Raw genomic sequence first — 13,025 nt, 5'->3', positions numbered from 1 at the left:
TTATATTGTAAAAATCCACTTTATTTGATAAAAGTTCACAAACTAACCCCCCACCAACAAAAAACCCATCACAGGAGAAAAACACTTTCATGTCATCAGGGTACAAAAGTTCAAGTGTTGGTTACAGCTGCACTGGAATCCACTGCACGTTTGCTCTCCACGCAGATTCAGCATGGGAGAGCGGAGGCACTTGTAAAATTGTAAAACAGCATCAGCAGCAGAGGATGCCGCAAGGACTGCGACATCGCTCAACTCTTCATCACTAACCGTCCCTCCCCTCTTGGAGAAAGGAGACGCACCCCCCCCACCCCAAATGAGACATTTAAAAAAAGACGCAGAGCTGGCGATGGTTGCCGAACGTCACAATTCACCATGCGAACATATTGAGGAAGAAGATAGCTGTAAATAAAAATTGTGCGATTACGTAAGCAGCGTTGGACAGGGAGGTAGTAATATTTTAACACTGGGGAGGTATTTAAAAACAAATGTCCAGACCAGGGTGGGGAAAAAAACCGAGCGGAGGACAATAAACAATGTGACAGTAAAAAACGCATTGCACTTAAAACTGAAAGTGTTGCGAGATTGCACCTCGTGATATTAGCGAAAACAAAGCCAGAGACGATGCAATAAGGCCACGGAAACCCTTATAAACCTGGCAGACGTTTAAACAAAGTGAAGTTTTCCACGCGATACCAAATTGATGCGTTACGGTATTTTATCCCTGCTCACATTTCTGTAACACTGCTCGTATTTACCACAAAAACGTCATTGTACTATAAAAGGACAATAAGTTGTCAAAATACACGATTGCCCTCAGCTTGTGGCATAAAAATACCATAACAAGAAACCAAAGGCTGAGCATGACAATCTTTGCAACTTCAAGTAGGTAACCCCTTTTTAAATGTCAAAAGGAAACTCCCAAGTGCCATCGTCAGGTTCGTATTTACACCCGGAGGAGACACTGGGGGATTCGAAGGAGGGCCCCAAAGGGGGCTCGAAGTGGGACCCCGAGGAGGGCCCCGAGGGGGGCCCCGAGGGGGGCTCGAAGTGGAACCCCGAGGAGGGCCCCGAGGGGGGCCCCGAGGGGTGCTCGAAGTGGGGCCCCGAGGGGGGCCCCAAGTCGTCGGCACGAGGGCTCACCTTCCCGTCAAATTTTGAGAACTCGTTGAAGGGGTTGTTGAGTTGATGGGGACACTTCTCCAGACGCATGGACAGGAGTGAGGTGGCCGCGCCGGTGGCCGCCGCCTCCGCTCGCTTTGTCCGGAAATCTTTCTTGTCAAAGAGCAGCGCCTGCTCCTCCGCTGCAAGAGAGCACAAAGACAAAAGATCCCCCCCCCCCCAGCATAGCCTTAGCTTGTTGGAACAAGTGCTGTTAGCAAACACCTATGAAGGCCAGCACAGGCACACGAGGGGTAGGGTGGCCAGCACCACACCCGGCCGCCTTTGTCTCCCTGGTGGGGATGTTTACACACCGCACCAGGTACTCATGGAGGCAGATTCGTCCTAGGAGAGGCCCAGGACCAGGTTCAGAAAATCACTAGTGTTCGCCGTGAGTGGGAATCGAACTCTAGTCGCTTGGTTCGTAGCGCGCCAACCACTGCACTGGTGCTCCCCACACATGCACAAGTATGCAAACAGGGCATGTGCACATAAAGTAAAAAAAATCCCCTGTATTTTCCTACAGACTACCAAACGGCTGTTCACGAGCACATTAATACCAGGAATGCACACAAGGGGAAGTGTTGCCAGCACCACGCCCAGATCACCTTTATCTCCCCCATTTGCTAATGTTTACACAGCACACCAGGTACTCAATTAAGGCCAAGATGGACACAGGGGAGGACAACCAGTTATAATATTATATCGTATGCCACAGATTTTTACGTGGCCGGGAATTGAACTTTGGCAGCCGTCTTCGTAGCAGTGCCAACCTCGACGCAATCGCACACAAACACACCCCCCAGTTTAACCTTATTTGTTAGCCAAATTACCGTTATGTTATTGAGCAATTAAAAGTGGCATGGCACGTGGGGTAGCCAAAATTATTACATTCACACTAGCTCCACATTATGGACCAAATAAACCTAGCGGAAAGCTCAGAAAGATTCGGGCAGCGTGTGGATGTGATGAACCAGGAAGTAAACCCGTGTTTCGCTGTATGCATGTTGAACTTGTTTCGCACCGTACGTAGCCAATCGTGCTAATTGGCGGTGCAAAAATGTTGCTGGGATTGTGGTAGTGTACAAATTACAACACCGAGACATTTCAGCTCCTTATATTCATTGGCTTGCTGTGGCAAACTCTATGCGTCTGAAAGCAATGTCAATCCTTTATTGAGAATACATCTCCAAGTCTGCATTTGCGGTCACGATTTTTCCTCACCAGTAGAGAATTTGATCAACGAACGGTCTTTAAAAAAATATGCCAATACATCGAGTGTCACTGACCACACTTGCAAAAATGGACACAAACCATTTAATAATGAATTATAATCTTCAGTTTGTTACCAAAGTCAAATTGTTGAAAAGAGCTAACAAAGTATGGTGGCAGTGCTCCGCTCCATTCTCTCCTTAGACACAAAAAAATAAATTACTTGCCAGTGGTACCTTAAAAAAAACATTTTTATGTAACTGCATAACAACTTTAAAAAGGACACCTCTTTTTAATTATTACTTTGTGCTTTAATAACGATCGCATAGCCTTTTCGACACGTCGTTTCTACACTTTGCATGCATCAAATACCCATTTGTTGCCCATCAATACCAGCAAGAGTCGCCAGCATCACGTGCTGTGAGCACTAATTGTTCACAAACACAAGGTGGCAAAATAACTTCACGTGCAATTGTGGATGGAGTCGTCGACAAAGCATTTACGCTTGCAAATACTTTGGGGAAAAAGTTAGACATTTCAGACCCGCGTTAATCCCGCAGCGCAAACGACAGCGTTTTGTGAATGTGTGCATACTTACAAGACTGCCGAGTGCCCCGATCCTTCCACGGGATGTTTTTGCACTTCACTTGGTTCTGGCGCTCTTTCCTTAACCGCTCAAGCCTCTGCGCTGTAGAGCACCACACAAGCAGCCATCGTTAAAAGCCAGGCCGCGCGGCGGTGAACGCGCACGTAAATCCAGCTCTTTGGGAGGTTGAGGGGCAGGGGTCCGTCAGATTTGTAAGATAACGTTTTCAGGAGAGGCCATGTGGCAAGGGGATGGCAGTATGGCAAATGGGTTATGAACTCGTTTGTGGACCACTTCAGGAGTGTCTCTTCAAAATGCATGATTTTATCTGGCATATTTAGAACTGAACAAATAACTCCACGCAGAAAACTGCTGAAAGTCACCTCAATGAAATCTTCAAGGAGGATTAAAATGGCATTGACAAATGCTCAAAACTATGGTTGTTCCCATCACAGATCACAACATGTATTTACCCTGGAAGAAATCCGATGAGCTATGAAGCTCTTTTTCAGACATCCAGTACAAGTGGGTCAGAAAGTTAAACATTTACACAAAACTATAGGAGTGCAAAGTATACAAAAGGTAAGCAAAGCGCTAGAAATAAATCAATGCATAAAATAAAGTATAAAAGCCCTTAAATAAATAATGCGCGTAAAATTGCATAAGTACATCAATTCAAGGTTGGAAAGGCAGTAAAGAGGCAAAGAGTCCCAGTTTAACCATCGATACATGGGAATGGTTCAAAGTTACAAATTTACATTTGCAAATGCAGCTGTATCCACAACTAATTTTTTTGCTTCTGGATATTTTTTTAAGGAAGACGTAGGATGTTAAGGGAGGAACTAAGGTTGTTCCAAAACGTTGGAGTTGCATTAGGCCAAGGGGGCTGTAGGCAAGCAGTTAACACTCGATTAAGTGTTGGACTATCCGACTTGTGGATTTACAGTTCTTGAAAAATATTACATTTACCTCCATAGCGATTGTATTATTAGCCGCTCCTTACTCACAGGGTCAGTGACCCTGTGTGTATGTGACCATAAATAGTTCAGCAAGCAAACAGATGATGTTACAATACAGACATCGCCACCCTCATTCTACATTAGGCAACAATCATTGTTGAAGCCCAATATATTATAAAAAAGGGCACCGATGTATATTTGGGTTGCACCACGTGTTACTTAGTATGATGGTCTGACGTTTCAGTCCATGTGCTGGGAGCTTATTCAGGAACTGAATTCACAAGTCAACAAATGGCCAAGAGATTGGATTCCTCCAACTCTGGGTACTCGTGCATTGTGCCAACCAGTGTACTCACGACATTTTAGATAACATGACCAATTAAAATACTCAATGCATGCACCATATCACGTAAGAAACTTTTACAAATTTAGCTAATGATATTCCGATGGTCAAATGTTAATTTTCGGCTCATGGCATGTACACTACTGTACAAAAACACTAAAATGAAAACCAATGCCAAAAAGGTATGATCGCAAAAAAAAATCGATTATTGAAATAAAGACCCTGGGGGGCCAGGGGTGGCAATAAATATGAAATCGCCGCATGTATGCACAGATACCAATGCAGCAAAACCTACTTACAGGTGCCATACAGATTTGAAATAGCAGCCTGAAAACGTGTTGCTTGGAGGGCCAAGACTCGCTCATGCCTCAAGGATGCAAGGCAATGTGTTGTCATGGCTTGCTAGCAATACTCAAAGTTGTCATCACCACACAGTTATTTCGCATACAATAATTACTGGCCTACTTTTTGAGTCGAGCTCAAGAGCTGATATTGTAAAGAGAGGGGTCCTTGCCTGTAAAATCAGCAGTCAAACACGGATTCAAACAAGTTTGACTGCTGATGGGAACCCTTATCAAAATTGGTCTTAAAACAATGCTGCTGAAATTATGCACTCCCAGAAGGCCACTCGGCTGATGGTTGTGTACTTTAAGATGGAGGGATATACAAAATGAGACGTTGCTTGTTTACTTTGTTTATGTACTTGGAGGACCTGACAATGATACATAATTAGCTGTTTTTACACATTTAGCTGTGACCAATGCAGTGTTAATAAAATACTCACAAATGAGATTAGAAAATTAACCCTTTAAGTATTTGAGGTAAATGCAAAAAAAAACCACACAATCCATGCCCGAGCACTGCCAAAGCTCAATGCAAATATTTTTGCCAGCCGAAAAAGGACCCGACCACCCAAATGGCACAAGAAGAGAGCGCGCCAACGATGCAGTTCCAAGCAACGACCTTGGTGAAGACTCCAAGTAACAGCCCGGTTTCTCTGCCCCGACAGTGGGGAACCTTTCAACAGTGTCCCAAAAACACATGGAAGGTGCGGCTATTTCCTCCATCAATGACTCGTCCACCCGTGAATACTGAGGAGCAAACCACAAGGCATACCACCAATGACTGCCCAGTGCAACACACTATGTTGGAACAAGCACACCCCACCCTCAGCTACCAATGATGCCATTGAATGGCTTGCAAAATTAAAAAAATACTACAGTTGTAGTCTGCTGCCTTTTCAAGCATCATATGAAAGCAAAATAATGCAAATATGTAATTATGGCTTCAATGGCCATATATTGAACTTCTTTCTCACCGTACGCAGCCAAGTGCCAATCTTGTAACCTTTCCCCTTTGGACCACAGGGAAACGCTGCTATGGAATTATTCTACCACAGGCTTAAAAAAAAACACTTGTGGATCACATTTCAACATTGGGAAACTTTCACCATATACAAATCAGTTATTTTAAACTGCAGTTAAACTATAAATCCGTTCATTACAATTACAGAAGTAATTATTTTGTGTATCATCCAAGGAGTATGAAAAACACACCGTCTGAACAAACAGGCTTTGCGCAGTGTCCATTGGTTGATGAAAAAGTCCACATTCCCAAATGGCAAGGACACATTTTATACAGGACAAATACCGTTTGACTTTTCACAAATTTGTATTCATTGTATCTGGCCCATAGAAATCATGGGCCGAGTTAACGCCCAAAGGCTTGTATAAAATGTGATCAAATTATTTAGGTCAGTTGTAAAAGTGAATTCCCACCAGCGTTACCTATTTCTTTTGATTCAACCAAGCATGAATTGCAGTGTTTCTAAAAGACCTTGGTTTCAACATTTGAGGCCATTAGAGGTCCAAAAGGTATTCTACAAATGCCCAAGAGATCAGATGGACCAACAGTCCTTAAATCCGGTCATTTGTACCACTCTGCAAGCAATATTTTACTTTTACCAACATCAATTCAAATGCAAATGGGGTAACCTATCAACAATGCTTACCATCTGTTCATTGCAAAGTTATATTTTTCACCACCATTCTTGATTACTTAATCAACAATTGAAATGTATTTTCCCCTCACATTTACAAGTTTGCACCATTAATCTCTTTCAAAACTGTTTAAATCATTAAACATGTTTCCCAACCTCCTTATCCCTCCACATTGCGGTCCAAACAGCAATCAACCAAACCAGCTGCTTGATCCAGATCCAACACACACAAAAACCTTTACCTCTGCCACTGCTAGACCATTCCAACCACAGCCAGCGTTAATGGATTGTTAACCCCCCCCCCCCCTATCGGGGTACAGCCCTGCGAACAAAAACATTTCAGACACCACCCCCCCCACCCTCAGGAATTAAGGCAAGATGAAAATGCAGGGAGTCAGTGGTAGGGTGGGCAGCAAAGAAGAACTGTGGGCGAGGGGAGGTCGGTAGAAAGGGAGAGAAAAAGGGCACACACGGACGGTGCCATCACTTGCCCGTGGGGGTTAAGCAATTGTTTAAAAAAATTCTACCTACGTGACTTTACCGAAAGAACCAAAGAGTATGGATTCCTGCAGTCACGAAAGCTTCCAAACAAGAATGGTTAAATGCTTAAACTCATTATCAGCAAATGTTCGCATGTTGGAAAAACGAGGAATTCAGATATTCGATTATTTGTGGAGCCGTCTTTTAAATTGCAGAAGCAGACCTTAATTAACAGTATCTTTGTCACTAATTGGAGCTTTTATTGCTGTGATGTGCATAAGTAACCTAATGCTGATAACACTTTACAGAACTAATGTCCCTAAAAAGTAACACAATTACAAAAAAGGATACCATGTTTAAGCATTTCAGTTTAACAATTTCAACATTTACATTTGGCATTCAAATGGAGATCCAATAACAACCAATCTTTCAAATTTTACAAAACTAAAATGCAATAGCTATAGAATCCTACTTCATAAGATAATGACTTGTGTTACCATCAATACTAAACTGCATAACACATTTTAAATACCATCTATACTTGCAGAAACTTCTGCTCACTGGTTATAATATAAAGTACTCAATAAATGTCCAGACTCAATGTTTAGAAAGGTCTGCTTAGAATTATCTCTATAGCCGAATTTCATTTATAGAATTTCAACGAAACAGCAGTGCTTGTATAAAAATCCAAGCGTGAGCCTTCCCTTCACCAGCAATCTTTCATCAACCACAGCCATTCACTGATGGAAGAATGACAACTGTTGCCTTCACTTTATCAAAGATTAAGGTTGTGCACCATTAACACAATGGGACTTGTGGTGCAGTAGCGGCAATAGTATCCCAGCACCATCAGCCACACCCACTTATTGGCGTTTGGCGAGCTGGTGTCCTTTATTTGACTCCGAATATTACAGCAAAATATTGGCACCATAAACAGTAGTGCATTAAGAACCACGCCAGCATTGGACGATTGTATCCCCTCGCCACTACGACAACAAGTCACGCACAACAGACAATCTGCTGCTGCTGCTCACAGCAGCTCCACATCAGGACGCATCATCTCACCGGTGTTGGAGCGTGGGCGGATGCCAAAATCCCACCCGGAGGTGATGTCCACCGACTGCGAGTGCTCCAGCACCGGAGCCTCGCACTCGCTGCGACCGCCGGACGAGATGAGCGACGCGAAGGAGCACACCGAGGCGGGTGACCCTGGCGACGCCGGAGATGCCGGCGAAAGGCGCCGGCTGTCGGGGCCAAACGGCGGGCAGCTGCGGCTCAAGCCACCCGGGCCGTACTGGCCACTCGAGATGCAGCCACCCTCCACGTCGTGGTCGATGAGCACCATCTCGCACATGCCCGTGTCGTCACTCGTTATGTGCGCCTGGCGGATGTGAGCCAGGAGGATCGCCGGGTTGTCCAGGAAGGCCATGATGTCTGATGCTCTCTTAAAGTCTGTCTCGTTACACCCCCCCCCCCCCCCCAAAACCAAACCCTTAGGTTCTAGATCTTTAAAACAAACTTAAACTTTACTTTAACGGAGAAGCCCTCAATCTTGTTGAAATTATGATATTCAGCAGCTTGCTAAATGTCTATTTCTCCAACGAAAATTTTTACTTTTTGTCTAATGATCTCCTTTGCAGAACCGATGCCGAGTTTCCGATGCTCAATATTTTCGCTTTCAAGCAAAGCAATTGTTGGCTTAAATGCAGAGCAGATTCGTTATTGTTCGTTGCCCATTCGTCGCGGCTTCAAGACCTGTGGTTCGCTTTTGAAAGACGGTCCGACGTCACCCCCAGTGCACTCGACCAACAAATTGCTGCAAGCAGCCGGCTGAAACCGGTGATAATCTTTAATTACGAATAAACATGGACTTGTTTTCCCAACCCAACATTCCCAGTTTACTCTGAGAATGTTAAAAAAAAACACCCCGCGGCTCTTCTCTTTCAAGGATCAGATGTTGTCGTCAAGTGGATAAAAGCTGTGCGTGGTTTTTTTTTAAGTACAGATCACACTAATAAATTGGCTTGGTTCTGGGTGAAAGATTATCTTGGAGTTATTAAAGGTTCCTCGCCATTCAGCCACTGCAACACAAACAGCAAATGCAAAAGTAAGACTCATAGTTTTAAACATAGTAAAAAAGGGGGTTCGAAAACCGATGGCCAGACAAACTCGCACATTTGTAACGAATGCAGGTCAATGACATTTTCGTCAATGAAATAAGGTCACGTGCTTTAAGTTTGGCAACCGTAACGCGCAAAAGTGGAACGTCGACTCAAACAGTGCAGTAGTTTCAGATGGAGGCACTTTACACCTACATCCGTTTCACTTTCGTTAGCCAAGTCATTTGGTGAATTACGAACTTCAGGACAACTATTAATTTCTTGTTTAAGTAAATAAAACAGCAGTTATTTCTCATAAGTTGCCGTGTACTTTGGTGAGTGGCCGAGTACAAAAGAGTCCCCCTGCTCGAACGCGCAATGGGACGTCGCTCGGTTCAGCCGGAGTCCCCAAAGCAGCGTTGCCAATTCCACATTCTCACGGCGGGAGCCAGTCCACCCCGACCGAAGCACAGCAAACAGAAGTAGACGCCAACTGTTACACTCGCTTCCAGACATCAATCCCTGCAAACAAGGCGACCGGCTTACAACTCGCCTCGATATGCACCACGAGTTTAAACTACAACAGCTGGAACGTAAACGACACACGAGGCGAGATGGAGCAAGAAAAGCGAGGTGCCCGGACCCCGAGAGGCCTAAGCGCCACGGGCTGGCGGAGCTGCCGGGGACCTCGAAGGAAAGCCGGTACCGGATCTAGGCGAGAGGCGTCTCTCGCCGGGGTCCCGGGATACCCGCTCTCCCCGCTTTACCACGGCGATTTAAAAGAGCCCGTAGAAGGGAGACGGTGTAGACAGACTGGCAGAGACTCACCTCCGCTAGGGGTTCATTCCTTGGTGGCTTTCCCGTCACCTCCGACGCTGTTGAGTCCCACTGTAAACAAAGCAAGAAATAAAATAATAAATAACTGGTAAAAACGGACCCCAAGTCTCGCGAGATGCTCGCCAAGTCTCGCGATATTTATACCCGCCGCTGCAGGATAACTTTATGGGTAGCAACGCCTTTGAATGAACTTTACGCGACCGGCTGCACGTGCAGGTTGGTTGGCAATCAGTCCTCGCAGCAATTGACAGTCAACATGGTTTGTAATCGAGGCATTGTTGCTGCCTGCACCTGTTTACACCCCACCCTCCCTCCACCAGAGCCTGTGGTGGAAATTCCACATTCCTATGGCTTGGGGCGAGTCTATGCATCGGCTCACCTGTTGAGAGCCCCGAGTAAGTGATGTAAATTCCACGTTCCTATGGCTGGGGCGAGTCTATGCATAGGCTCACCTCCTATATCGAGCCCCGAGCAAGTGATGGACATTCCACGTTCCTATGAAAGGAGCGAGTCCATCCATAGGACAACCACTGTTCATTTCCACGCAAAGTGGTACTAATTGTATCGACCCCGGAAGGATGATGGGTTGAGCCAACCCACCCCAACCAGGATTTGAACCCGCAACCTTCCCCATTGGGACCAGCTCGCTCTGCCACTGAGCAGACCTCTAAGTAGCACGATTCTTGATGCCCCACGTATTTCTCCTGACCGTCTTCCCCAGCAGTTGATTGACTACGGTACTGTGAAAAATGTGGCTCCATATATTACAGAGGAGAGCGTTGCGTGATTTTATATACGTGCACTGAGACTGGTAAATGACGCTATAACTGGCAGAAGAGCCTCCACGAGAGGGAGCTGTAGATATGCCCTCTATAGTACCTCACAGTTCCTATGATTGCTTTTTCATTGCTTTCATGGCTTTATTTTGGTGATTTCGAAAAGTGTATTGGTTTAGCTATGTTTGTTTGTTGTAATACAGAGTTAGACTGATGGCCTTAATCTAAGTTGTCTTGTGGTTGTTGTTCTTTGACTTGCATCCCACTGGGATTTTTGCACACAGCGTTGGTGTACGGTGTTTTTTCTGCAACATTTTGCTGTCTTTTCTTGGATTTTCTGTTTGCACTTAGTCACATATTCACTTTAAGATGTTTTTTGTTCATGTTTTAGTTTTTTGTTTGTTGCGGTTGCACCCGATTCAAGAGCCGAATGGCTCATAGGGCTATACCTAATAAATTAACTTGAACTTTAGAGGGTATTTAGACTGCATCTCCACGCTTGCCAGGCGTTTTGGTAGAGGTGGAAGTCACCCGTACTTTAAACCACGAAACGCCACTGACTGCTGCTGTTCACTGGGTGAACAGAGGCGAAAGGGATTTGAGAAGAAGCGTTGTTAATGGCTTGAATTCTGCCTGCGACATCTCGACTAAAAGTCTTAAGTGTTTCTAGCCGCAACACCAAGGCAGGCGACGCGCAAGCCGATAATTCAAACGCAGTTTCCTCTATGCATCGTGCCTATCATTGCTAGTGGGGTATATATACATTGATCACTTTGAATAATAATTAAATTGATCCTCATGCGGTGATTAATTACTAATTAATTAATGAGTGGCGACTTAGGCGATCTCAAAGCATCATGCAATCCACTTCGGAGGCGTCAGTGAGCCGATTGTTCATTTGCAGCGTTCGTGCACCGAACAGCTTGAACGTGATGCTGCACTGGTATTTGTCAACATTTACCTGTTAAGGAAAAAAAAACAATTGTTTAGTTTAATTTGTCTATATATTTAAAGTAATTTGTTTACCTTTCCTATACTTTGCACTCCTATCGCGTGTGTTTGTATTGTTGTTGTGACGCTCTGACCAGCTCCTACTGCAAACGAAAGAATTGGTCAAGGTGCAGCTCTGCAATTGCTCCCTCACGTCACAAGTGAGTGCGACAGGTAACCTCTCTTTAAAACACCCTTTTGCCGAACCAGGGAAGATGTGGGGTTACTCACACTTCACCCCACCACACAGCCCGTGGCGTGCCGATTAAAAACACAACTGTGTGGACAGCGGAACGTGATTTGAAAAACTTGCTTTGAATCGAACCAGCGACCTCTGAATTGAAATGCCAAAGTGTTATAACGCGTTGATTAGCATAAATTATAATATGGTTAAATTTTCATCTCAGTCCTGAAAATGCATTCTTGCAGGTCAAAGTTTTGATGAAGACACGCATTTAAATAAACCTGCACTGCCCACGCGCCCTGAAGTATAGTCGACCTTCATGACCGTACACCCATGCACAGACTTACCCTACCGTGCACTGATTTACAATTTTACAAGTGCCACAATACCTCGCCGGTCTCGTTCGAGGAGCCGCGACTTTCGGCTGCTCGCCATCGAACAAAGACGGCGGCCACCGCATCGCGCGGCGCTTTAAGATGCGCTTCTGCGGCCGTCTGGAACGTTCTTCCGTTATTAGGATGCCACTGGAATAACGTAATTTCAAAGTTCAAAGTTAATTTATTAGGTATAGCCCTGTGAGCCATTCGGCTCTTGAATCGGGTGCAACCGCAACAAACAAAAAACATGAACAAGAAAACATCTTAAAGTGACTATGTGCAAACAGAAAATCCAAGAAAAGACAGCAAAATATTGCAGAAAAATCACCGTACACCAACCCTGTACAAATATCCCAGTGGGATGCAAGTCAACAGTTACTCTCTCCTATTTATGTCCCTTTACCAATATACTGCTGCATGAAGGCCTTCCCGGTGCAGTGTCGATCATGGGAGTTGGTTTGGTCATGTAATTCGCAATTTATTAATCTTTATTTTGTATACGCATTTACTTTGTGGCACAGACTTTAACATTGCAACTAAATACTCCGTCCGTATGGGACGAGCTCAAATATGTTCCCTCTTGAATGGGTTCTCGTCAGACTTGAACTTTAATGTATTTAAATTGCTCGGCATTAGAGCACGTTTATATAATTAAACAGCTACAAAAAAATAAAGTTAATTATATTACATTTAATTTTAAGCCTTGCCATATCCCCCCTCCCCCCCACAATATATTTAAAAAATCGAGCAATTGTAAGAAAAATGCAATGGGTTTATATTTGTGTTGCAACGATAGCAGCAGTAATAATAATGTTATGGACAATGAATATACAGGAGGAACAGTAACTATACAACATTTCACCTCACTCGATTCACGACGACATATTAACGTCGTTTGTTTTATTCTAATTATATATCCAAAACAGAGATTACGGATAAAGAAGTTAAATTTGTACCAAGTGGAGTAATGTATTCTGCTACCCGGTGGAAACCCACTCAAGTGATAGCTCGGGGTTATTCATCAT

At 44.4% G+C, this 13,025-nt stretch overlaps 1 protein-coding gene across 3 annotated transcripts in view; it reads right to left on the bottom strand.

The window, feature by feature from the left end:
• Nucleotides 1-9,802, bottom strand: part of MAPKAP1 (MAPK associated protein 1) — a 123,441-nt gene extending 113,639 nt beyond the window's left edge. For all 3 annotated transcript variants that reach the window (XM_078603521.1, XM_078603522.1, XM_078603523.1), the window contains exons 1-4: nucleotides 9,665-9,802; nucleotides 7,803-8,818; nucleotides 2,969-3,058; nucleotides 1,141-1,301 (exon numbers count right to left, since the gene is read on the bottom strand). In XM_078603521.1, coding sequence (XP_078459647.1) covers nucleotides 1,141-1,301; nucleotides 2,969-3,058; nucleotides 7,803-8,166 — 615 coding nt within the window. In that variant the 5' untranslated portion in view covers nucleotides 8,167-8,818; nucleotides 9,665-9,802. The remainder of the gene's footprint in view (nucleotides 1-1,140; nucleotides 1,302-2,968; nucleotides 3,059-7,802; nucleotides 8,819-9,664) is intronic.
• Nucleotides 9,803-13,025: the final 3,223 nt, after the last annotated feature.

This window comes from Lampetra planeri, chromosome 20, assembly GCF_965212315.1.
Source record: "Lampetra planeri chromosome 20, kcLamPlan1.2.h2, whole genome shotgun sequence".
NCBI classification, from domain to species: Eukaryota; Metazoa; Chordata; class Hyperoartia; order Petromyzontiformes; family Petromyzontidae; genus Lampetra; species Lampetra planeri.
Note: the sequence above shows the minus strand (reverse complement) of the source record. Positions and strands in the feature narration are given on the sequence as shown.